This window comes from Tyto alba, unplaced genomic scaffold, assembly GCF_018691265.1.
Source record: "Tyto alba isolate M040663 unplaced genomic scaffold, T.alba_DEE_v4.0 Super-Scaffold_26, whole genome shotgun sequence".
Taxonomy (NCBI): Eukaryota; Metazoa; Chordata; class Aves; order Strigiformes; family Tytonidae; genus Tyto; species Tyto alba.
In genome coordinates this window covers 7896258-7923057 of record NW_024881300.1, presented here as the reverse complement: position 1 = coordinate 7923057, position 26800 = coordinate 7896258, and the positions used below count along the sequence as shown (strand labels likewise).

At 37.7% G+C, this 26800-nt stretch overlaps 1 protein-coding gene and 1 long non-coding RNA gene across 5 annotated transcripts; one reads left to right on the top strand and one right to left on the bottom strand.

Annotated features, from left to right (window-relative positions):
* Positions 1-2368: 2368 nt before the first annotated feature.
* LOC116962768 lies at positions 2369-19508 on the bottom strand. Of its 4 annotated transcripts, XR_004407793.2 has the most exons (6): positions 19038-19508; positions 16755-16992; positions 16368-16405; positions 13908-13986; positions 10209-10322; positions 2369-2598 (listed from the first exon to the last, which is right to left on the bottom strand). It is a non-coding gene; the product is annotated as an uncharacterized LOC116962768 (long non-coding RNA). The 4 variants fall into 4 exon arrangements; XR_004407786.2 differs by lacking the exon at positions 16755-16992; XR_004407794.2 differs by lacking the exons at positions 16368-16405; positions 16755-16992; positions 19038-19508 and adding exons at positions 14586-14634; positions 15704-15786.
* A 120-nt stretch (positions 19509-19628) lies between these two features.
* On the top strand, positions 19629-26547 carry CNEP1R1 (CTD nuclear envelope phosphatase 1 regulatory subunit 1). The gene is made up of 6 exons (XM_032997924.2): positions 19629-19731; positions 22000-22071; positions 24292-24365; positions 24703-24812; positions 24951-25005; positions 25256-26547. The coding sequence occupies exons 1-6, from the start codon at positions 19707-19709 to the stop codon at positions 25295-25297; spliced, it is 378 nt and encodes a 125-aa protein (XP_032853815.2). The 5' UTR covers positions 19629-19706; the 3' UTR covers positions 25298-26547.
* Positions 26548-26800: the final 253 nt, after the last annotated feature.

The following is a 26800-nucleotide window of genomic DNA, read 5'->3' as shown; positions in this document are numbered from 1 at the left end:
TGCTTGTTTTGGTTTGGATGGGGTTTTTGTTATATTTAAATGAGTGAAGTTTCAAACATGATTTCCTTTGTGCGCAGGCATGCTGAGTTTAGAACTTCTAGGTTTTATTTTTCTCTAATTTCACACCAGTAAGGCTACTAACTTAAACCTATTTCTCTTGGAAAGTAAACATCCACAGAAACGCCCCATTTGTATCCAAATGCAGGTGTAAACTGTTTTTTCCTTGGTTAGCTCCCTTAAATTTCCTTTTCACATGTGAAGTCAGAGGCTCAAGCTGACTCCTAAAATGGCAACATAACACCCCTTTTCATTTCTTTTACACACCTAACTTCTGATCTTTACAGTGCAGATACATACTTCTTTCACTGTTTATTCCCTTAGAATACTTAATTTTAGCACCTTCCCCATGACACAGAGGGATTAAGGTTTATGTGCACAAGGTGCCAGCTCTCCACTCATTGTTGGAGCCCACTGTGGGGTCAGCAGGACCTGATCAATCCCTGCACGTGCCAGAGCAGCCCAGCAACTTCCCACTCCCAGCCTTTGAAAAGAGAGATTTTTATGCCATGACAGGTAACTCCAAGTTCACCTCAAAACCTCAACTTCAAGTGTTAAAAGAGAGAAACCCTTAAATGATACAAGTTATTACATTAAATCCCTTTGGGGGAAGTGGGGAATGATTTTGTGATTAAGGACCTACTGTGGGGCTCAAGAGAATTAGTTCAATTCCGGGCTCTGAAACACGCTTCCAGGTCCCCCTGGGAAAGCCTATGCAATCTCCTATCTCACATGGACACCGGCAGGATAATTTATAAGTGCATGCAGCCCTCAGACATTGTGGTATCAACAGCCAAATAAATGCATAGGTAGGAGTTAGATGGACTGCAATCATTGAGGACTAGCTAGCTATCCAAAGAGGCCACTATCATTAGACTACCACTTACCACAGAAGTCATACCTACATTTTAAAAAACAGATATTAGAGGGAGACTTGAAAAATAATAAGTTATACTATTGGGCTGACAGTTAGTTCCTAATGGTTTTAGCTAATGCAATAAGTGAATGAAAAAAGCTGCAAGATAAAAATAAGTAGGCAGGTCTTGCAGAAAGACACCACTTGGTTCTTAAGCACAGAACTATTTTCCAGAGTTTGCACTACAGGGAAATTTTGATCAATTAAGATCTATACTTGGTATTGTTTCTTGGTGAAATTAAATTTATGAAATTATTTAATTTGTAGAATGAACAAATTCAATAATGAAAACTCAGCTGACATGAGTTATGAGAGCAAATCAAGCAAGCACTATCAGAAAAACATAATATTGAAGTCACCATGTAATGTTCTAGACAAAGTGCTCTACCACACAATCCAGTGAAAACATGAGACAGCCTAACTTGCAAGACGAACAAAAAGAATTACCGATAAGCATACATGTTAGTTCTTTGCTATTTACTACCAGCAGAAATTTTCCCCTACAATTATGAAAAGCAGTTACCATACACACCAGAAATATATAAAATAAAACTACTCCCCATTTTTGAAGACACTGCAGTCATTTAAAAATTTTACTCATTTCTGAAAAAGTACTGTGCCTATTATGGTTGTAAGTAGTATCTATGATGTATTTAATGTGTTACAGAAGTTGCTTTCAATAACATGTGCTTCATATACTTCTAAACTATTTTCTCTATGAAAATAATTGTCTCTTTCAGAAGGTGGAGAAATCCACAGGAAGTTTTGAACTAGTGCTTTTGGCATTGTTCCTTTATGTTCAATCTATAAGCAGTAATTTATTCTTGATATTAATTATTTTTGCAAAGCGTCTACCATTTATTTTGCATGTACTAAATCCAAGTATACCTGATATTTCAGTAGAATGGCTGTTAAAAATATATAAATCTGGTATTTGATTGGCTTGTATGTAACCATAGATTAAGGTGGTTCTTCACATAAATTGACTTGATTGCTTTTCTAACTACAACTATCTCAATATTTTCCTTGATTTTTCCACTGTTATAGCTTCAAGTTATAATGTAAGTAAAACCAGTTCAAAATACAAAAGCCCCCAATTCCAAGCAAATTGAATATTCAAGAGATCAATATAAAACTGTTTGAATGCTGTCAGTTACTAGGTGAGCAAGTAACACCAACAATTCTGTTGTTGTCCTTTTAGTCAGTCCTTTTACCTTCATCAAAATGTAAAAACAACCGATGGACTTTCCATGAATTTAGAGAAATTCCACCCATCCCATCCAACATGCACAGAAAGTCAGGTCTGACTGGACCTGCTCATTCTGACTTGAATAGTCAGATGAAGTTTAAGCACAAAGTGAAATTGGTGACAACTGTATATAAAAAAAAGTAACTTTATTTTGCGACTGTTTAGCAGCTTTTAACTTAAAATTACAAAAGTACAACACTGATATTCATGAACATTTGTTTTAACAGAAAAGCCTTCTCAAATTTTTCAGAAGTTCTCACAGGCTGGAGTATGACAGAAGGTACAATGCACACGTGGTTACAGGACTTCCACTATTGCCAGCACTGTCTTCTTAGTCATGCTCCCCATCGGTGATGTACTGGTTTGACATGAATAGCTGTGGCAAAATACAATATATATTGTAAGAAAGTTGTAGTTTCTGTAGCCGGTCACCCTCCCCACATCTACTTATATCTAAAAATCTATTCCCCTCTTCCATCAGTGAAAGGCTAATTGCCATCTTGTTTCATTTTACTGTACTATCAAGCCTAATGATTTGCTACAAGCTTTTGATTGTTTCATGTCTTCAAATAGATAATCTAACATCAACTTCTCACTTCAATGCAAAATATAGTCCAATATCCTATTCCTTTTAAGTATCCTGCATACCTGAGTGAGGTTTCAGGCGAGGGCCAACTGCAAAGCTAACATACTACTCCAGCTGATACTGTGCTGCAGAACACTGTTAAAATGAAAAGGTATGTCCTGTCCTAATGTTTGATGCAGTCATACATACTCATTACCACTGATGGGTGCATATCTCACCAATTCTCATCTCTGCCCACACACTTCTTCCTTGTATCCAAGGTAAATCTTTATTACAAATAAAACCAATTACTTCTTATTCTATCTACAGTGAACACAGAAAAGTTCTCTTCTTTATAACCTTAAAAGAATCAACCCATGCCAAGAGGAAAAGCTTTGAAAAAAACCCACAATTCCTCTAATAATCTTTTATAGTTCTGATAACACCTTTCAGATTATGTCAGCTAACAGCTACTGCGCACTCTCAGACAACCCCATAGCATTGCATGACTAATAAGCAGTAAAAACATCCACTTCAATTTCACAACTAGAGAAGCACATCAGTATATTTTTTATAATATATTTTATATGTCTGTAAAATACAGGAATGGCAAATTATTCACACATTTAACCATCATGCTTGGTTATGTAACTCCTACCAAGGAGGAAAACCTTCACTCCTTAAATAGGCTGAAAAATACACTGAAAGCAGCAATCACCTTGCCTTGCAAATCAAATCAAATATGAAACATCACTTGTCTGCTCCTCTCCAAGCACTGACTCTCTATGGAGTACAAGCTCGAGCTAACTCTAAGCCCCTTCCCTCCTCTCCGCACCCTTGTGACCATGGCTGTTCTGAAGACTCTGTTCTCATGCAACAGTCAAATTATTGATTAACACCAAGAAGCTCACAAGTACAGAGAGCAGCTGTGACAGGCATTGTAGCTAGATTACCAGAAACCATTACCTGTGAGAGATGGTCACTATGGGTCAACCTCCCCCTTAAATTACGGGAGAAAATTGTTTTAATGGACTCATTTTCCTTTCCCCACATGTCTACAAAAACAAAGGCATAGCCCTACAGAAAAGCTAGCTAGCCTTTCCACAGCCCAGAAGGTATTTCCCTCTCATGGTCAGCAACCCTGCAAGCAGGGCACATGACTGCTTAGAGTCTTTAATTACTTCATTTAAACTGACTGCGATCTACCTTTTCACTGAGAGTCATTTGAACTACAGCGATTCAGAAAAATATTTTTTTTCCATTCTGGAAGAGTTTAAAATGAGAACTTTAAACTCAAGTGGTGATATAAGAAAATTACTTATTTCCCATTTAGCTTTCATTTGTTTCTTCAGCTGTCTTAGAAATCAGTCCTTCTTTGCCTTTCCCAACAAAAAAAAAAAGTATTTAAATCAGGAAGTATGCATTATTTTTATTTTACATATACAGCAATATCTAATAATTTTTTCTACCTATTTTAAATTCTAAATACTGTAGTTATAAAGTATTGTATTTCTACTGTGAATAACATTTCATTTTGCTTGGATGACAACAGTAACAACCATACAGGCATCTATGTAGTAAGTACCCTGGCTATCATGAAAAAGCCAAAGAAACCCACTGGACTTGTATGCTCTAGAAAGCAGTATCTAATTATTTCAATGTAGAAACAGTATCCTTCAGGCTGAGACTGGCTTGAAGAAAGATGGCCATTGTTTTAATTAATTAAATGAAATAAAGTTCTCCAACTATAATAGGTGTATGGTTGACAGCACTGCAAAGATTTTAACCAGAAATTACTTACTGTTATTAAACCAAACAGCTACAGAGCTTTGTCACTCTCATCTGTGTCCTGGATTCAGCTGGGATAGAGTTAATTTTCACAGGAAGTTAGGAAGGGACACAGCCAAGACAGTGGACCCACACTAGCCAAGGGGGTTATGTGATACCATATGACATCATGCTCAGTATATAACTGGGGAACCTGGGATCATGGCTTGGGAACAAGCTGAGCGCTGGGTTCCAGGTGGTGAGCAATTGCACTGTGCATCACTCCTTATATTTTTTTTATTAATATTACTGTTATTTCTTCTCTCCTTGTGTTGTCCTATTAACCTGTCCTTCTCTCAACCCACAAGTTTTCACCTTTTTCTTCCAATTCTCCTCCTCATCGCACCGGGGGAGAAGTAAGCAAGCAGCCACATGGTACATAGTTGCCAGCTGGGCTTAAACCACAACCTGGCATTGGCAAAAGGCCAGGTGTCCCTCCAAGCAGTGGCCATTCTGCAGGTTGATGTCAAGAATATCCCAGAAGTCCAAATCCTTTGGCAGGTGTTAAAAGGAGGAATATTATCCTTTGCATCTGACAGTTGGAAATGGTTTTTGGTTTTTATTGTCAACTGTTTTAAAACAAACTGAAAACAGGACTCTGTGAGGGTCTGAAAACATCAGGCTTAAGAAATGCCAGTTACCTATCTGAAAGCACTGCAGACAAAGCAGTGACTCCACATACCAACAGATACAAATGCCTTTATCATTCATAGTGCCCTACTTTAAAAGATGTACAACCACTGAGCTACAAGTATAACCTTCCTGTACATATTTAACAACAGAGCACACTGACCTGCAGTGTCACTAATCTTAGCAGGAGCACACTACAAAGTAAAATTCCCTGATATCAATGTTAACCTGCACACGCAAGTCAAAACACAAACTGACAAACGAAGTACAATTGATATGGAAAGTTGAAGCCAGATTTTATTTCTGAGTGATTTTGTCATGACAAACATACTAGATGTCATCTGAGGCCGGTTTTAAGCAAGGATTTAATCCATGACCATAATGCAGGTCACTAGTTTTCATACAGTTTGCAACTAGTATTCATTCCAAGGAATCAAACTCAGCACTAACATCAATAGCTATGAAGAGTGTACATCTGGTGTCTTTTCACACTACCATTTAATAAAAGAAAATAATCCAATTAAGCAGTTGTCAATATTTTTTGCTGACTTTCCTATTTATTTCAATCATTAAAGCAGCATTTAATTTACAACAAAGCACCACACTCTAAAACCTGAACCGCCCTCACCGTTTCTGCTGCCCTTTTGGTTTTCAATGAGCTTCAGTAACTCAAAAGAATTGCAACCAACTTGATAACTAAAAAAGAAAGCTTTGTAGAATGGGAAAAGTTCACAACAGAGGAGAAAAAAAAGCCTTTCTAAAATAGCCAGGTGTTCACCTCAACCCATACCAACTTCAAACAGATGTAAGGACGGTAGTTGAATCTGATTTCAGACTAAGGACATGAAAGATAAGCTTTATATTCTTATGCTTTTATAACGTTAGAACGAATTCATTTTTAGATAAAGAATAGTATACTCCCCTACTCTCCTATTCTTTCACATAAAGTTTGCTCTGAAAATAGCATAGCTGAGTTCCAGTCTTTCAACTATTATTTGATCACTGCCAAATATTTGCAAGTTCAGATTTTCCCACATCCCACCCATCTACTTGATTGCAGTTCACGTAGTTTCTACTATGTTTTGTTCTACTTTTATTGAGTAAATGTACTATGACAAGTGATCAAGTTGGTCATGAAAACAGAATGAATTACTTTGAAATACAGAACTGACACAGCATTGGAAGAACAACACCTGGCAGTACCACCCAAATGAAGGTTTAACCTGAGGAAAGTTGACAGGCTGGAGAAAGCAACCCTGCTTGGGCAGCAGCAGAGGTGGAAGTTTACTTAAGGTATGGGTGGCAGTGCTTGTACATAGCCTTGCATCCTCACGAGACATTGCATCTCCAACTTCAGTTGAAAGATCAATCTGTTCAAGAAGGCTTAGTCTAAATGAACAAAAGTGGTAGGCAATTCTTCAGAAGACATTAAGAACACAAGCAGAAGCCTGCAAGAATCTCACTATTCCCTTATAAAAGGGGATGCGATAATTTTCTGTAGAGTAGCTCTTAAGATCAAAATGACACAGATATTCCAAGTCTATAATTTACATGTGTGGCTTTTTTTTTTCCCTTTTAGAGATATTCTGCTGGATTTTAAACTTCAATTAAAATAAGTTTATACACCATTAAATTACTGAACTCTGAAACGAAGAGTTGCATTCTGCTTAATGGACTGATGGATATCACTAACCTAAATGCATTTATGCGTACAGCACTATTAAAACTCAATACATAAATATAATGTAACACTCAACAGCATTAGCAGGTGATCAAATACTCACTTTGCAACCATGACCTGTGAGAGATCAATTGCCCATTAGGGAATTTGTGTATATGTCCTTATAATGTATCTAGTTTTGTGAAGAATATATGCACCCTGCTTCCTGATGCACATGCCCATTAAGACACACACTGGCACTTTATACACAAACTTTTGCTCTCTAGTGCCTAACATTTATTTACAGATTATTTATGTGGAAAGTACCAATGCTTATTTACATCGGATTTAAAAGATGCTTAAAGTGGTATTTCAGTGGGAAAAAAACATTAATACCTTCAATCATATCTTTTCTGGTCTTTGCATAGTCACTTACTGAGTTCATGCCCACCTAATCCAAGCATTTCCCTGCGCTTAACAGAACTATGTCTAATGCCCAGAGGCACAGTGTACACCTCAGAGCTCCTGTGCTAGGCAGTCATCTACCTTACCAGCTGCCTTGTGTAAAACCCTGGTACACTCCTGTTGCTCACACTCAGCAAATATATTCCCAAAAGCTTCAACTACAAGAGCCAGTGCATCCTCCAGAGGCATGTTATGATATACTACAGAGAAGAGATAGCTGGCTTTATCAAGCTTGTGTTTTCATCTACTTCACACATTTACAAAAGAAAAGAAAAATATAGCTGTTAAGTCCGTGCAACGTAACTGAGTGAGATTTTTAAAACCTTCAGTTCAGTATTGATAGAGACTTCCAGGAGCTGCAGAGGTTAGTTTTGATTTAGCACCAGTATATGACCTTCATTTGAAATATAAATAAGAAGTTGTAATTTCTCCTTCCCACTGTCAAAACATTATTGGTCAATCATGATCTAAAGCTAAACTGAGATAAAGATTCCCAATTCCATACAAAGACTTTCACAAACACCTATACCTGAAATAGGATTAGTACAGGCTTTTTTTTTTTTTTTTTTCCTTAATTCCAGAGTATTTTTTACTTAACTGGAGAACAGGGCAGTTACTTTCCCTCCAGGAGAAGCTGCCTTTTTACCACTGTGTTCTTGATATAAAAAAACATGTGAAATTTGTAAATTTACAATAAATTTCTGAAACAAACACAGATAAAAAGTTTAAGAAGGATTTTGAGTCATTTTCAAATAATCAATGCAAGAAAGTGAAATTTTAATTAAGCAATTTCTATATAATTTCCCATCATTAACTATTGCATGTGGTAGTTTGTTGCATGCATGTTATGCCATTTAAGTAACAACCCTGGACAGATATTTATTCACTCTATGTATTATGAATTATTAGAAATTAATTCAGTGAACTATTTCAAAGCTGTCTTATTTTAACTAGGTCAAGTTCTGTTATCCAGGAATCAGTGTTGAAAATTCTAATGGGTTGAAAGAAATTTAAACTGCAGATCTGAATGGGGACTATTTTAAGTGAGATGTCACAAGCTAAACTTTCTTCTGATAGAATAATGAAGAACAATTACAGTGCAAGAGGAAAGCGCTTCATTGGGCTGTTCAAGAACACAAACCCATTTTTAACTTCTTGGTGTACATGTGTGAGGTCAGACTTATGTAAGGTGTATTATTTCTGCCACAAGACCAGGCTTTTTAACTGATTCCTTACAACTCGAACATATTCCCCTGAAGTTGGTTATATACAAATAAAAGTCTGTCGTTGTTTCTCACTGCTGTGCTATTGATGCCATCTTGTATGCACCAGAAGCCACAAGTATCAACTCCAGTGTTGAGGTGTAAAAAAAACCACACCCACAAAATAGTGTGCTCATTGAACAGATACTTCCTGATATTGTAGGAAGTGTAATTGTGATGTCTATTTTAACCCACAGGAATTTGAAATTATTTGTCAAAATACAGTAGGAAGCTGTAATAACATAAAAGGAAGGGTTTTTTTTAGTGATTCCTGCTTGATCATATTTTAGTGCTGGATTTGAGAGTGAAATATACAAATTATTGAAATTATTTATATTTAGCATTTGATTCTCTCACCATCCCAGTATACTGGGGAATATTCAACTGAAAGGAATATAGTCTGTTATGAACTATTACTCTGACATTAGTGTAATTTTGTTAGTAGCCTTTTTTTTCAAAATACTGAAGATAGAGGCGCAAAAATTGAGAGTAGTGATCCCTATGTTCTGTGGATAGATGCTAAACATGATCCTTTAAGAATTTTACTGATATCTTGATTTTAGTCTTGTAGACTTGGAAGATCACGTTTCTTATTGATAACGCTATAGAGAGATATGGAAGTCACAAGCTCCATTTGTTTCACCGACAAAAAAAGTTTGCCAACACTAATCCTGAAATTACCAGTGGGACAGTAGACAGTCAAGGAAGAACTATGGCTTTTTTCCATATACTGTAGTACACCCACTTGGTATAAAACACTTTGCTACAGGGAGGAAGAGAAATGAAAGTTCAAACATCAAAGCAGGAATAAGGAATTCAAAGGTGCTACAGTTTAGATATCCTGTCCTCTAGATAGCCCTCTTACATGAAGAATGAATTGGGTGTATTTGAGTGGTTAAGATCTTCGTATTCAAGTTGACCCAGCTCACCTCCAGAAGATGAACAGCAACATAATGAAAACTAACTTTTCCAGGATTAGACACACTTGTGATAGAAGTTTCTCTTCTGTTTAACAGAAGGTTACTCTGAATTCATTTTTCCAAAGTTCTTCTAGTTTTGCTTCAAGTACTAAGAACTAGAGACTAGACAAAATAAAGTTCTGTGCACTTGAAAGTCCTTTTTATACAACCAACTTCCATTTTTTCCTTCTGTTGGCAACAGTGAAAGCAATCTTTCAAATTAGAAAGGTATCTGACATGCATCAAAACCTGCAAAGATTACTCGGGCAAAAATAGTATCTGAAACTACTTTTAGTATGTCTAGATAAAGAGACTGCAAAATCCAACCAAATGCTGCAAGGTGACCTTTAAAACAGAGAAGAGAAATTATGATTGGATTAAAATCAGACTTAGTTCTAAAGTCATTTTAAGTAACCTAAACAGATCCCTCATGGCTGTCATACTCCAAAGCCTGGGAGATAAGACATTTTAGGACTAACTAGAAATATTAAGGAGATCCAGAAACATTAAATAGACATGATCTTCAAACATTATCTACATATTTGCAGGGTCACATTTCTGAATCGGGTTACACTTATGTAATTATCTCAGAATAAAAAAATCTTAATAGAAACCCACTTTTTCTACTTGCTGATGGCAACAATGACAGTCAGAAGGTATCTCATTCATTCTGCATCTGTTGGTAAAACTGCAGTTACAGCTTCTCTCTACAGTCATCCCTGGTGCCGTCATCTGCAACCAAGTGAAAAAAATCAATTAAGCAGCAGCACAGACTGCAAAACTATATTAGAACATCGCCAAGTCTTCACTACTTTACCATTTAACAATACTGTCAAAAATTATAAAAATAGTTCTTTGAAGCAAGGGTTTTCTTTCCCTTTTCTTTTTCCCTGAGGAAATTTGTTACAGACATGCAAGAAGACATAAGAAACATGGTTTAACTTGGCCACATACTTCTTCAAATTAATCTACTGAGAACAGCCCATTCATCTATTCCAACCCACAGAGGATTATTTTTGTCCAATTCTCTCTTGACTTTTCTTCCATTTTGATGCAGGGACTCAAATCTCACTCCAAGGGAAGGCAGTAAGAGACTAGGAAAAGCCACCAGACTTCTTTATTTTGCTACAGCCAGACACTGGGAGCTAAACTGGAACATTTTTTCAGCTCTGTTACAGAACACCTTTCCTAAATACTTTAAGAGCCATGTTGAAAAAATATTCACACTGGACACACATCAGAATTGAGCTTGCTTGCCTCTCTCCAACATCTAGCCACCTTCTAATTTTTTTTGATCTGAAAATCCCTACGTGAGTTTGGTGGGTAAGCATTCATTCTCCTCTCCTGAGCTGAGCATTATATGTTCACACCCCTATTGCTCACCAGCTTGCCTGTACAAAAAAACAGGTAGTGAATCAAGCAATATCCCTGTTGTACCTTCTTGTAAGAACTCACAGACTGGGTACAGGTAAATCCATAAGCGACCCTGAAACTCAATTAGCAATTATTCCTCACACAGATCTTCCCACATTCTACAACATACACACAATTCATAAACTTGTCCTAGATAACTTGGGATTAACAACTTCTTTAGATAGTGACAGAGAACTTTCATAAATATTCTTCTCTACCCTGAAGGGAAGCACCTACATATTTTTGCCATTGAGTTCTAGCAGGAATTAAATTTGTTTCTCGCATTCCTACTCAGTTTCTTTCTATTATCCCAACCCCTTTTATGAGTTAGATCTCCCCATACACCTAATGCAAGCAAATATGGGTGTCATTGTCAAAACATTTTTCTCTTCCACCACAGGAACATGAATTCTTAAAGTATCTGCCTTCCCTGAAGTTCCAGTATAACGGCCCGTGATAAATATCTACTCAGTCTACTGGGAACCCAAGAAACCCCTGGTGATACAAAAAGTGCTGCAGTAGAAAACCAGGCCAGAGATCTTTTTCACCTAATCCTAGTGTAATCTGTAATGCAATCTCCTGCCATACTCCCACATTTTATAAATTTGCTGGATTGCATCCACAGATTCAAATGCAACTCATGTTCCCAAGTGCGCTGCTATACCTGGATATACCTGCCAACTTTCCCTGGGACATGGTACCCTGTCCTATTGACCACAACAGCTTTTTGCTACACTAAGAATTAATCTATCAGCTTTCAGAGGCCACAAAGCAGAAACATGCTTATTCAATAATTTACACCACAAGTTCTGTGAGCATCATTCAGAAATTCAAGCTTCAACATGTATCCCAGATCCAAAGAGTGCACCTCCTGAAGATAACCAGTTACGATTTTTCTATAATGATTTAAGGCTACCACCACTAGACCTGGAAGGGACACTGACAGGTATTATGAACTTGTCTGTCAACTATAGAAAAGTGCATGCTGTAAAAAGGAATAGGAGCTAGTTACTATTCTTACCTTTTTAGGAGTACTGGTATCTTATATTAATCTTCTTTCCCTGTCAAATGCTCATATTGCTGCCCAAAAACTCTTCAAAGCCAAGGAGAAAACTTGATTTGAATGCACTCTTCTCCAAGTTAAAATAAAAGGCCAGTTCATGCAAAATATTTTTCTTCCATGCTTACGGGGGAAGTTAAATTAATCACACATATCAATTTTCAAAATACTGAGTGTAAGGGAATGCTGCTAATTGAATGTGTATGTTTCACTAAGACTGAAATGATGCAGAAGACTGTTCCTAAAACTCATACAAGCTCATTTTGCATTAGCAGCTACTTGCTTTTCTTGCTATTCTGCATTTTCTGTTCCTCACAGCATCTACAGTTATCCCACCACAGAAGTTCTCCATATTTCATGGGGATATATAGCATCCTTTCCTTAAATATAGACAAGACTAATAAATTATTTTGAAAACTATTTTGTGCTTTCTTAGAAGGATAAAAGGCACATTAGCCTGGCACAATGTTTTAATACTGGATTTTAAATAGTCTTCTTTAGAAGACTACTTTCTTCAGCATTGAAACTTCTAGCTTACAAATTCAAAGACTTAATCAAAATGAGAATATTTAAAACAACTGGCAAAATCATTAGTTGCACTTCTAGAAAACATAGTTTAGCAAGAGAGGTTACTCCAGCATACCACTTACAGACATCTGTGGACTAACCAATTAAATTGCTAAAAAGAATAAATATCTTGGTAAGATCCTTTTGCTCTTAAGTATCCTATTTTGAAAACCACTCTCCTACTTTGGATTGTAAACACTTGCAAGATCTTTGCTAAACAGACAAAACAGAATGGGTGAAATAAAGCCTTACTTTATATTCCTATTTTTTATATCTATGTATTTTTATTCTTATTCTACAGATTGGAAAATAATCAGCAGTAATTGATGGTTATTTGTTGTAACTATTTGTAACAGTCACAAAAATGGACAGGTATTTCATTTTATATGGTTAATTCTTATACTTAAAACCAAGAAAATCCATTTAGAGATATAAAAAAAAAAAAAACAAAACCAAAAGAAAAATACTTTATATCACAGGTAGGAGATCAAGTTGCAAATAGAAGGCCAATCCGCTAAAATTAGGCCAAATGTAAGTTAGTTTTGTCCTCAGTACAGTGACATTCCTCTCAAGCTATGCATCTCATTCTTTTAAATCACTTCCTGGTATTCTAAAATGTATTAATAACAAATTAATAACATAATGGTTACTTAACCATAGCTTGACCTGAGTTAGAAGATGTTAACACTCGAGAACTTTTTCAAGCTTATTTTTAATTTGATTGTACACTCATCATTATCTATAGAGCTAAATGTAGTCTCTAGTGGAGGAGTAAGTTTCTCTTACCACTAATAGAAAGAAAAAAATTATTTAGGAAAAGAGGTAACTAATTATAAAATCCCCCAAAATTGCAGGATGATGCCAGAACAAGTAATATATGTACATATGCATTCTGAAAAACAGAAGAAAAGCCCTGGTTGCTGTTGAAACAAAGCATAACATGGGACAACAAACTTTTCAAAAAATTATTATCTAGAATTAAGCCTGTATACCATAGAAGTTGTTGATTCAAATAACTACAAGAACATCCACTCTTTTTCCACAAACTCAGTAACCAGGTACCTGTAAGAGTGCTTTGGAATTCAATCTCAAAGAGCAGAATCTAGAACGTGGTAGGCTTTAAGGCATATTTTCCTTCGATATTTTATCTACTCATATGACCAGATTACTACTAAAATTAATGTATATTGCTGCTGTAAGATACAAATATTTTTCTGTTAAACACATAGGATGTTCAAAGCCTTGAATATCTATCTACGCTACTGAAAGTTTCTTACCTATTCAGATCTTCAAAATCCTTTGAATAATTATCTTGGGAAGAATAACTCTTCTAACATGATTTGTAAGGATTTATACCTAAATGAGATAAGAATATGAGGTTAGGTATATGTTACCAGAAAAGTCTTTTAAAACTTAGAATAATCCAAAGTGTTAAACAATGATAAACACATTTAATAGATTTTCATACTATATTTGTTTTTTAAATAGTATCCTATCAAACAGTGATGTAATATTACTCTTTCTTTAACAAGCTCTAAGGTGATGTGAAAAGGTCGTGTTTCCTTATTTGGGTTTGCCTAACAATACGCTACCCAGGAGCTCAGTCAGTTCCTCCTGACATTGTTTAAATAAAGCCTAAAAAAGTACACTGACATCACAACAGTCATCGCAAAAATTTGAAAGCACAGGGGCACCTTTTGAGCCAAGATTTCTGCTTATACAAGATCCTTCTAAAGTTTTTGCTTCATCCATTTTCCCTTGAGTAAAGAGGAACTGAACAGTTTACGGCAGGAAGAGCCTTTGTTAAGCATCAGCAACCTACAGGCTCTAAAGCGACTTATTTCATTTATTTCCTTCCCATAATGATATGGCATTTGTACATCAATTAGACATTCTAAATTAAGCATTACAGTATTGAAGACAGACCTTACTGAGAAGTTATATCCTGAACTCACCATGTGAGCTTGCCGTAAGACAAACTCGCACATACTTGCTTACCTCACCCTGTACAAAAAGACATCTTTAATGAATACAGCTTTGTTAGGAAAGTCAGTTTTGGGGGAGGGTGGTGGTGTGTTTGTGTTTTGTTTTTTTTTTTTTTTTTTTTTTTTTTTCTTCTTTATATTTCTATTGCAGTGGTTATAAGGATTCTCCAAAACAGAGCTGGGATATGTTGTGTTCTATTTATTAACTGCTGCACTTCCCAAAGATCCTATGTTCTAGGGCAACAGACATACAGAGGGCACTACAGAGGAAATTGTCTAATGCATGTATTAATGCAAACATACATGTGATAGCTGTAGGGGTGTGTGTTTTGTTTGTTTTTGGCTTTTTTTAAAGGTACTGATAACCTAACTGACCACAAACAATTAAAGTATCCGTTTTGCTTCTATATTTTATCTAGAAACATTGTGTTTTTCCTCAAAAGATGATTAACCAAAAATCTCAAGAGAAATTATCGCCCAATTCTGTGGTATAACTGCAATACTACTGAGAGAAGAGCAAGGAAAGTTCACTTAACAGAGGCACTGTCATGTTCTTTCAGAATATGCTCTTTTGGAAGCAGGTACACAATGAAGCAATGTGAGAGGAAAAAACCCATAACCAGACTTGTGTTTTTGTGGTTATTTTGTTTGTTTTTAATAAAAATGCACTTATGCTTGGAAGGGATCATTGTTTTGCAACAGTAGTATCAAACATTAACAGTAGAGGACGAGCAGACAGCCGAATGCCAACAACCCTCAAAGCAGCTACTGTGAATAGGATCTCAGGCTGGACAAGAAAATGCCCCAAAACATGGTTGAAACCAGTAAGAAATACAGCATATCCTGGCAAGAGAAGGTATTATATGGCTCATCATTTCAAAAGCCAACAAACTTCCTACTCCCATGTCTAGCACAAAGTAGACTGAGCAGAAGAGTTCAAGCAAGCGACCAGACGCCAACTTTCAGGAAGCTGCCAGCCCTATGAATGTAGCTGTCACTGCACCACAACCCATCCTACAGCAGCACGGACGCCTTCGGGGTACACCACGCACAGCAGCTGCCAGCCAGGGAGGGAGAGGGGGACATACCTGGGGGGAATGACCAGGCAGACAGGAACAGTGGCCTCTCTACCTCTCAAGGTCTGTCTACCCACAGTGCGGATATGCCACAGCTATATCCAGAAGGAAGGAAACAAGTTCAGCTTTCAGTCTTGACTTCTCTACATTGTTAATAGCAGTTTGGTTTTCCTATGAGCCTTTATTATTATAATGTAATATCTTTGTCGTAAATTTAAGATTTCCAAATAAAATACCCTTGTAGCAAACACATAACTTCAAAGCTGGAAGTCAATAAAAGAAAACAGCTTTGTCGCTCAATATCATCATACGGGGAAAGACATTTGAAGAACTAAGGTACTCCTCTCAAAACAAGGAAAAGGCAGATGAACACATCTCTTCCCTGTCAGCTTTTTAGAAGAATCAAATATGAAGTGTGGGAAAGCTTGAGGAATAAGAGGCAAGGCTGAGAAGACACTACTTGTGAATTAAATGGGAAGGACGAGGGACTGGAGAAGTTGAATACACACAATTCAAGATGGAACAAGAAAGCTATCCCAATACAAAAACGTGACACAAAGTGAACAAAAAGTTGCCACAGGAGTTTCCTTTAATTTGATATTCTAAGCCTAACATCCAAACATTCACTGTTTCCATAAACTGCTTCACAGCAACATTTCTGTTACATATTACTCACTTCAGAAGATATGGAGTCTACCCAGATCTGTGCCAGGGCTGAAAGTCAAAAAAGTTTGGAGATTAAATAATATTGAAGGCAAACAGCAAAGAACAGTCACCACAGATTAATAAAACAGCGTGATAATTAGAACACAGAACTTCCACAACATAATTTTAGGCAACCCTAAAACGTGTTAAGAGGAACAATTAACTAAAACATGTGTTATCTTGGATACAAGCAGCCTGCCTTCTGAAGTGCTATAAGGAATAAGAGGGCGAGTCTTACTACCCCTGTTCTAACTACCTAAAAGTACGTAGAAACCTCACTCCAGTTGCAGAAAAAGAATAAGACAAATTAGCTTTATCAAAATTCAAACCATATTTAGCATCTCAAGCCATAACCTACCATATTCAATTTGACAGAACATGCTTCATATTACAATTCTAAGAAACGAACACAAATCCTCTATTACATCAAGACACACACCAAATGTGTATTTCTCCACTATGCACACATTGTGTAGGGATGATACTGTGGATTTTGCTCAGATATCAAAAAAGGCTTTATCTTTTCTACAGAAGATGTCGCATTTTGATAAATATTATCTTCCAGGATAAACTTTGAAATATTCTCCATAGGCCTGCTACAAAAAAAAAAAAAATGTAATGCAGAGAAAAAATTTCCAATCAGAATTTTTTAGTCTAAATCAAGTCCTGAATATGGATCTCCTTACAGAGAAACCCCAGTAATTCTGAGGATAGATAACATTTCAGGAAAAAATGAGATGGAATGAAGAAAAAAAAGGAGTTTCTTGATAAGATTTGAAGCTTCAAAAACCTACTTAGAAAAGGATTATAAAGCATGTAAAAGCTATCCTCATATCACTAAACACAAGTTAGGATAATACTCTTCAAGATTGGGAGGTAGTTACTACAATAAACATATTTATAAAAACACAGGATTAGTAAATTCAGAAAGATCAAATTTTTAACAGCCTTAAACATCAACATAGTATCCCTGAAGTAACATGTTGCCTCAAGAGGGAGGGATTGTTTAGAGGAAAATGAGCAGAAGTGATTATGTAGACAAAAACATGCAGGAGAAGGGTGGAAATGCAATCAAACTAAGAAACAAGTGACCCATCCTAATTATCTCTGATAGCAGATGCTGCTAACAGCTGCTCACACATTATGCTCCAAGTACAGCTGTGAGAACCAGAAATAGATACCAAAGATGCTCAACTCTGAAAGATGCACGCCTTGCACCTCAGAGATACTTGAGATATTATTCTAAGCTAACAAAGTGCATTTCCTCCAATCACATCTGCATTGTTAACCAATCCAAATGTACACTAAGCCCTTTTGCTTAAGCTGTTAACTTTAAAGCTTCACAAGTGTTTGCAGAAAAAAAGATACCAAGGATTATTAACAGAGGCACTAACCCTAAGAAACCTTTTATTCAAGTCATAGTTGTACTGTGATGACACTTACACTGTCTTATCTACCTTAGCTAGTGTCTAGTCAACAGAATTGTACAGAAGACAGTAAAAGCTACTTGGGAAAAGAAAAAATCGGGGAAATAAAAGCATTTTGAACTGCTCAAGAAGTTTTACATAACAATAAAAGAATTCTAATTTACTTAAGTATATCAGTGGCTATTGCTTCTGGATTTTTTTTCCTGGTGTAGGTTCAGCTTTTCAGTGTCACAAATCATGAAAGTTTGAATAAAAAACAGCTTTAAGATATCTGCATCTGTTCAGAAGTGTACCTAGTACCTAGAAAAAGATAAAAGAGATCAGAAGATCTGCACACCAACAAGCTTACAGAAGTATATATAGTCCAAGGCAAATTACAACTTTCTGATACTTTCAGGATGCTAGAAGTCTCCCTGGTCTATGCACATTTTTCAAGGCAGCCTCTAACTTCATGGTGTCTGATTAATATAAGGTTCTACGAACTGCAAGAGTACAGCTGTAGTAAAAAAGAATACAAGAGTAATAGTATAAAAGAATACAAGAATAATAGTATAAAAGAATAAAAGATCCAAGTCTTCTGATTCTGTGAAATATTCTAGTACTAATATCTGCTATAGTCTTTACCAACAGCCAGAAATAACACCTCCGAGGTGCTCAGCCTTTCCATGTGGCTAATTGAATTCCAACCACCACCAGTGGGAGTCTTTCTGTTGATTTTCACACAGCTAAAGTTAGCTTAAACTAGTTAGGCAAAACTATAGTAAGCTCAACTCATAAATACTCTGGAGAAAATATTATGCCACCATCTACATTCAGTGAGTCATCACCAAAGCAACTGTAACTTAAAACTTAAGCACATTTTTTTGTAATTTCACTTAAAAGCAATGAAAGCAAAACGACTACAAATCATGTTTTCACAACCTTCCAAATTCCCTTTAAGAAAGTCTTTGTACACAGGTAATGCCCAGCCCACGCTCCACGAGAGAGAGAAACGATACCACATCCCACTCGCGAGAACACTCAGTTCTCAGTAACTGCTCTCCGAGCACAGCAACACGAAACTCTTACTGGACCACAAACTACCAAGCCAGCCTCCAACATCGGTTAGCTGAAAACAGATGGCAGCGCAAAGTCTTGGTCCCTGGAGAGCTCACTAGTCAAGTTACTCAGTAACTTGGGAAGCTTTCGTTTCAGAAAAATAACAGTTTGGTTACCTCTGCATCCTAACGGGACAGCAGCAAGGGCCACGGCATCACGATGTCTGATATCTGTACACCTAATGGGCCGATTACAATCTATAAAAACCGCCAGCCATTAAGCACTGTTTTTAGACACCATTTCGGATGTCACCACCCCCGAAACACAGCCGGGACGAGCAGGACCCGCTGGGGCAGCGCAGCCCCCGCCTCCCCCGCCCGGTGTCACACCGCTCCCCGCCCAGCCGGGACCCGCTGCCGCCTCAGAGAAACCTGCTCCTAAATAAAGCTGGAAGGGGACGAGGCACGGAGGCACCTCACACCCCTTCTCCCGCCAGAGGCAGCGGCCCCACACTCGGGGCAAACCACCTCGGGCAGGGCCAAGCGCTCCTAGGCTTTACGCCCCAAGGAGGGCCGGGACTCCGCAAAAAAAACCCCAAAGCGTCCTCACGGGCGGCCATCCCACGGGCAGGCCCCCCCACCGCTCCCTGCCACCACCGCCGCCCTCAAATGTCCCGAGCCACGCCCCCTCCCTCTCCATGCCCAATGCGAGCCGCGCTTGCTGAGGGAGGCGTGGCGAGCGGGCGGCTAGCCAGTCGGGCGCGGCGTTGTTGCGGGGGTGGGGCTGGCTGGTTGGCTGGTGGTGAGGGGCACGGCTGGCGCCCTGCGCCCGCCTGCCCGTCAGTCATGAACTCCCTGGACCAGGCTGAGGGTGAGTGCGCCGGCCGGCCGCCAGCCCCGAGCTGCCTGTTCGGCGCGCAGGGAACCTCCGGCTCCGCGCCCGGGCTGCCCCAGCGCGCTGCCTCGTCCCTCCGGAGCGGGCCCCGGCCGCGGCGCCGCCGTCAGGGCGGCCCCGGCGCCCTCTCCGCCCCGCTCCTCCTCGGCCCACGGGCGAGCTGCGGCGGCGTGTCCCGGGCCGCCTCCGCTTCCCGGGGCTTGCGGGTGGGCCGCTCTTGCTCTGCGGCCGCCCTGCCGTAGGGAAGGCCCGTGCTGAGGGGCTCGGTGTGTTGGGTGCGCCAGCCGCCTTCCTCCCCTGGGGTGGGGAGAGCTGCCCGGGGGACTTTCCCTTTCGGTGCTCTTTCTCGACAGGGCTCCTTGGTTTTTAACTTCTTAAAATCCACATATGCTGCGGTACCTACTTCTCCCCTCACGGGTTTTTACGTGAAACGCATTTCTTAGAGCTTTGGGGCCCATCTAGCACACTGGGCGTTACGCTGTGCCAGGGCTCCTCTTCCACTTGAAGAACGTGACCTCAAATAGAGAGGTCTATTTATAATAGACCTTGTCTGAAAACATTAATTGCTGAGCTTGCATGTTCTTTGAAGTTATGGTTTACAGGATGTCAAATCCCTGAAAGGAGTTTTTAGTGACCAAAAATATGACTGGTAGAGATTTTTGAAATGCATCAGTGTCTCAGATTTAGCAGGTGTTTTGTAGTAGCTACTAGAGGTAGACATGTTAACAAAAAATGATAGTCCAGCATTGTCACGGCTTTGTTACTATGTCTGTACAAGCTGTAGGGATCTAAGAACTGTGCCTTGCTAGTTACAGCTGCCAGGTGCCAAAGTGATACTCAGGGTTCTTAGAACATGGATATTCAAAACCAAGTTAAAATTTAAAGTTCCTATTTTCTAAGATGTTTTTTCACTGTTTTAATTTTAATGCCATCTACATTATATGAGTGTTCTCTCAAGAATTTTGTTATCAATAGCTTGATTTTATGTCCACAGGGTGCTACTTCTCAAATAGCAGGTTTTCATGTGATGCCTCATATTACCCCCTTACTTCAGTGACTAGTTGTAGGGGTTTGTGTTAGTCTGGGAGCAGTTAATTAGCTTTAATGGCTGTCAGTGGCTTAGCTTCCCCTCATAACTACTGGTCTGTTGGCAGTAATTAAGACTAGTTAGCAGTTCTGTGGCCGAAGTCAAGATGCTATAATCTTTTCTTCCGTCAATTCACCTGCAAATCACTTAAGAGTAAATTTACAGTTTGAAAAACTGCATTAGTAATGATCGTAATAAGTATATTTATTCTCATTTTGCTAACTGCTTTATTATGGTAAATAATTTAGCCATAGTTGCAAGCTGAAGGAAAAAAATTCCAGAGTGATGCTAACTGAAACACTTCACCTGAAAGTTAAGTTTATGCTCATAAAAACTTGACTCCAGGTAGAATTCTGGCTTTGACTGGAATGTTGTCAAATACTGACCTTGTTGAACAGAAGCTTAAATCTAACATGACTTCAGGTGAAACAGCTGCCTGTAGACAAGCATTAGGTTGTTGGCTAAGATATATATTTTTTTAAAAAAACAAATTAGGACTATGAACTTGAAATGCTGTATGGCATTTAACAGTGGGAAAAAAACATGGGAGAATGATGGCAATAAGAATAAAGATCTATTTAAAGAAAAATAATTAAAATGAGATCGTTGGGCTAGTGTTTGTTGTGGGATTTTATGTGTATGTGTGTGTGTACGTATGTCACTAGAAGTTTGTACAAAAAGTCATCAAAGCCATGCTGCTACAAATAATCCCTTGAACAGCTGGCAGATGGCAAACTTTTTTTAATTACCATTATATAGATAAAAGAACTTAAATGTTTTCCTCATGTGATTAATACTCCAAAATGTGATATTTTTCTTCTGTGTGGAGGGGTTATTTAAGCTATACTAAATCTAACTCTCAGTATTTTGAAAGATGTCTAAAATACTCTGGTTTCTTAACTATATCAATTTTATTTTCCATAAGTGGGAGTGTTTCTTGCATTTAGTATGACTCCATCATTGTACTTTTTAGCTAAAGTTGCCTGAAGCTACTTCGACTGTTCTTTTATTACGTCTAAATGATCATTGCATTGGTTTCATCTGCCTGTTTAAGAAATGGGTGTGTACAGAGGAAAAGAGAATTCCTTTTATCTTTTGTACTAAAATTTGACTAAATAGATGAAGATCTAATTATGCTTGATATACATCCTCCCCAGATCTCAAAGCTTTTGAAAGAAGACTTACTGAATATATTGCATGTTTGCAACCAGCTACAGGACGTTGGAGAAGTAAGTTTGATGTTCCAAGGGATAAATGGGATTCTTTCAAACTTTTTAGATTTACTAGTGTGTATCTTTGATTTATGTTTGCGCAAACAAAAATCTGTGCTCTAAACTCTCTTTACAATTTCCATGGTATACGTTCAAACACTCTTCAACAAGATAATACAAGATCCCAAACTAACACTTTAACCAGAGTTAAAAAAATGAGGTCAAGATTGAATTGGCTCAAGGCTGAATTATTCTGGAAGTAGTTGGGACAGTAAGTTGTTTTATTTGTTTCTGTTTTGGTTTGGATTTTTGTGGTTTGTTTTGTTTTGAAGGCTCAGACTTCCCAGACAGTCACCATAGTTACTTGAACTAAACACGATTGGGTGAGCTAGTCCTTACAAAATTGAAGGTGAAAAAGTTACAGCAGTATGCCTTAGCAGCAGAACATGTCCTTGTCTCTGTTATAACGGGACAGTTTGAAGGAGGGAGAAGTCAAAAAATACCCCAGATATGCTGCCAACTTTGGGATCAGTAGTCCATGGTGGAAATGGACTGCTCTTTTGTTCTAAGATTCTGCCGAGTTTCTGTACTCAAAGAATACAGATGTTTTTTAGAACATATAAAATACCGTCTTTTGTCCGAAGAGGCCAAGAGGCTAATTTCAAATGAAGAAATGGGAGGAATGACTACTTAAAAAACAAAAACAACAAAAAACCCACCCCACCTCAAAACACAACCAACCCCAAAGCAACTACTACCCCAAACCTCCTTGTTTCAGAGCAATTGGGTAGCTAGCAGATATGTGTAAGTATATCTGTATACCTTGTATGCACCTGCTGTAGTACATTTAACTTCCAGAATTGCTCTTTACTGTCAGATACAATTAACAAAAAAAAAAAGTACTGGAGACTTCTAAGCATATTTAAATGAGGTTTGCATAACTAATGTTGTGTTCACTAGCAAACTTTTTTCCTAACTGCTTGTTTGGCCCGTTTTGTAATCTATGTAAAATAGGGAGTTTTTACTTTAATTATAATGGGGTATTTAACCCAATGTTAACTTTTCCTCCTCTTATCCTAGGAAAAAAAGTATTTCTATGGAGAAGAAGCTCTAAGCTTTTGATAGATTCCCTTTTTCCAACTTTGTTTTGAAAATGTAACTTGTTAGGGTTACTTTTTAATTTTCTTTATAATTTTGTAATGTCAGTAAGTCAAAGTGGCCTTACAGAGCTGAAAGTAGTATTTCATGAATACCTGGGGTTTGTTTTCAGGTTCTGTCCTATGGTCCTAAAGGCTGGTAACTCTGGGTGTTCTTTTGTGTTGTTTTTTGTTGTCTTTTCCCTCGCCAGTAAAAGACTATTTGCATCCAGAACTTCAGGCTCCACGGAAAACACTCAGAACTGCCAAATGTCCAGAGAAAGTTGCAAGGCTTTATGAGTGTGCAATAGAATATGAGCTTTCTCTACCCTTGTGTTTGTTGTTTTCTTTTTCCATCAACCCCTGTTACCCAACCTTTCATAGTCTCTTCTCTTAAAATCAGTCTGGTATCTTGTGTTACTCTAATATGTATCTAGCATTATCCATTTGCAGTTAACTGATTATTCTTTCTAAACCATTCTGGAGGTTTTTGTTAATCATCATGTGCTAAAGCTAACATGCCTTCTGCCTCCTGTTTAAATTTTGTGTTTTTTTTTCTCAATGTCAGCTTTGCTTGCTTGTAATTGTGTTGATTGGGGTGGGAAGCATAACACAACTTAGATGTGCCAGGGAAACTGCTGGTGCTAATGCCTCAGGCTTTTCTTATGCAGAAGAGCTAGCAGGATAGAAGCTTTAGTTCTCTGCAATTTAATGGTGATGCATTTCTGTTGCCTAGACTGCGTAAGCTTAAATAGCATAATGAACATTTGGTACAACTTTTACTCCAGTCTTTCAACTCATATTTGTGCTAGATGTGTTATTTTAGAATCTTTAATTTCTTCAAAGTGTCAGGATGTTTTTATTTGACAGAATTTAGATTTTGGTGCCTACTTATCCTGTCTAGAAAACTTGTACAGAATCTTTACAGCTTCACACAATAGAGGTTTCTTTGCCTATTTTCATGTCTGCCTTCCAAGTAGAAGCTCTTCTTTCCTCAGAAGTGGAAGAAGAAATAAATGCTTAAGAGCTGCTGCTGCAAAATAAATGCTTTTTAATATGAGTGAGGTATACTGTTAATGACTCTTGTTCTTTCCTTTATCAGTGATTCTGATAGTGGTATCAGTCTGCACAGCAACTGGTGCTTGGAACTGGTTAATAGACCCAGAGACACAAAAGGTAAAGATCATACTAATCAGAGTGTAGTCTGTTTCATAGCTTGGTGTTGCAGTCAAGTGGTATAATATCTTGAAAACTGAAAGGCTAAAGGTGCTTCTCCCATTAAACTGGGAGATAATTTTTAGTTAAGATCTCAAGCTGTCTGGAATTGTTGTGGAATATGTCCTGGGACAGTGCCTAACAAAGCAGTACACCTTGAATGCTTATCTAAAGAATTGTTCACAAGTAATTAGAAATGTCTAGGAGCAGTATTTCTTTTTAAATTAAGTGAACTAGGCAGCAACTTTATATATGCTTTATAAAGTACATCGTGGGACGAAACTGATTTCTTTTGTAGGTGTCATTTTTCACATCACTTTGGAATCACCCATTTTTCACAATCAGCTGTATTACCCTAATAGGCTTGTTCTTTGCTGGAATACATAAAAGAGTGGTCGCACCATCAATGTATCCTTTGACCATGTTTTTCAAGTTAAAAGTGTTGTGGTTACTGCTGTTATTGAAGCCTATGCTAATACTGCTTTCTCAGTTTTTACTTACTCCATGTGCAAGTGTTAGCTGTGTTCCTTGACACAATCCACACAGTATAGCAGCTCGATGTCGGACTGTTTTGGCAGAATATAATATGTCCTGTGATGATGTAAGTGTTAGTGGTTCATTGCCTAAGCCTTGTTTTTCAAAAAACGTGAATAATTTGAAAAGTCACACAGATTTTTTTCTGAACAGCACTTTTACACACATTAACAAATCCTGTGTGTCTGTAAAACTGGAATGTAGAATACTTTAGTATTGTTCTGTGGGTCATTTTAAACTTAGCTTCTAAAATTGAACTTGAAGGGTGATTGTTGGACTCAACTTCAAAGGTCTAAACTTTTTTTTCTGTTTTGCAGACTGGAAAACTCATTTTGAAACCTAGGCCTCATGTTCAATAAGGGCTGTCTTCAGTTTTTTTCCACTGCCATGGAAACCAAAAATGACCCTTTTTTAAGGTAGTATGACAGCAAAAAGACAAATAGGACTGGTTGTCACTGCCTGGGAGTGAAAGTCTTACACAGTTGACAGTGAAAGTGTGCAATATTACTTTCTTGACTATTTATCCAAATTCTTTGTTATCATATTATCAGTGCTTTTGCTACTTCTGATTACCTCTTTTTCAGTATTAGTGTCACTTTTTTACTTCAGCTAGAACAGAACATACAGATGAAGTATGTTAATCTGCTAAGAAGTTGAACTTGAAAATCAAACCTCATTTGTGTTATGTGTCTTTGAAGCTATTGTAAATAGCAGATCGATGCCAATGTTCAGGAAAAGAAGTAATATTTGCTGTATGGATTTTTTTTTTTTTTTTTTTTTTGTTCTCATGAACAGTATTGAAAGGAACACTTAGCATTCCCATGATGTTTTATTAGCACACTTACTCATTACAGCTGTCCTTGTCCCTTGGTCACTCTTTTTGGAACTGGTCAAAAGGCTTGCAGAAAGACTGTCTGTCTGTGCTGCAGAAAACTGGTCTTACTGTTTCAGAGCTTCGCAAATATATCAAGGATCATATTTGTCAAATTGTATATACGGTGCACCAGCCACTTTCATTGTGGTCACACATAGCTCCTTGTTTGACCTGGCTCACACCACTGTTATTTTAAGATTTTAATATTTTAAAAATTGTCTTAAATATGCCTGTATCTTCCCAGTTGTAAGGTGGTACTGTATCTTAAGTCCACATGCCCCTTCTGAATGGATTTTTATGCTGCGATAATCTGAATATGAAACTAGTATGGCAAATGTTTAACTTCAGGTTTGGTGAAGCAAATATAAAGAGTGCCACAATAAAATAACAAAAGTTATTATTCAGAGTGTTAAAAACAAGGTGTGGATGTTATGTGCATGAAGTGTAACTGCTGAATAACTAAAATTGTAAAGAGTTTTAAGAGTTGTTCAAGGTGCCTTTTTAATTGTTTCAAACTCTTCTAATTGACTAAACTGCAAAGCTGTTGCAACTTCAGTAACTCCTACTACAAGGTAGACTGGCTTTTAAAGGCAGTTTATGGATGTAACTTTGTCAGTGGAGACATTAAGAATTGTCTCCTGTGATTTTTCCAGTAAGTCTTCTGCCCATCCATTATTTTTAACTGCTATGTATTTTGTAGGTAAACGTGTATATAATAAATTCTTTGTATAAACAGCTGTTATCTTCTTTTGTACTGTGCAAATACAGATCTCAGATGGACACAGAAGAGCTTCACAAGTTTTTAGCTGAAGTCTGTAACTTTCATACTGGACCAACATTTCCTGTATTTGAGGTGGTTCTTGCGCTCTAAGATACTGACACTGGAGGGAAAGTCCGTCCGGGTTTGCATCCTACAGGTCAATCCTACCTTGCTGGGAGAGGAAATTGCTTCATTCAGCATTTACCTCCTTTGAGTTTTAGACGTGGG

Bases quoted from the DNA above. Each gene is read 5' to 3' on its own strand.
- CNEP1R1 (XM_032997924.2), top strand. From the start codon at position 19,707: ATGAACTCCCTGGACCAGGCTGAGG. The intron at 22,072-24,291 runs GTAAGTTTGATG...TTCCTTTATCAG, and splicing joins AGCTACAGGACGTTGGAGAA to TGATTCTGATAGTGGTATCA. The intron at 24,813-24,950 runs GTATCCTTTGAC...CAATCCACACAG, and splicing joins AGAGTGGTCGCACCATCAAT to TATAGCAGCTCGATGTCGGA.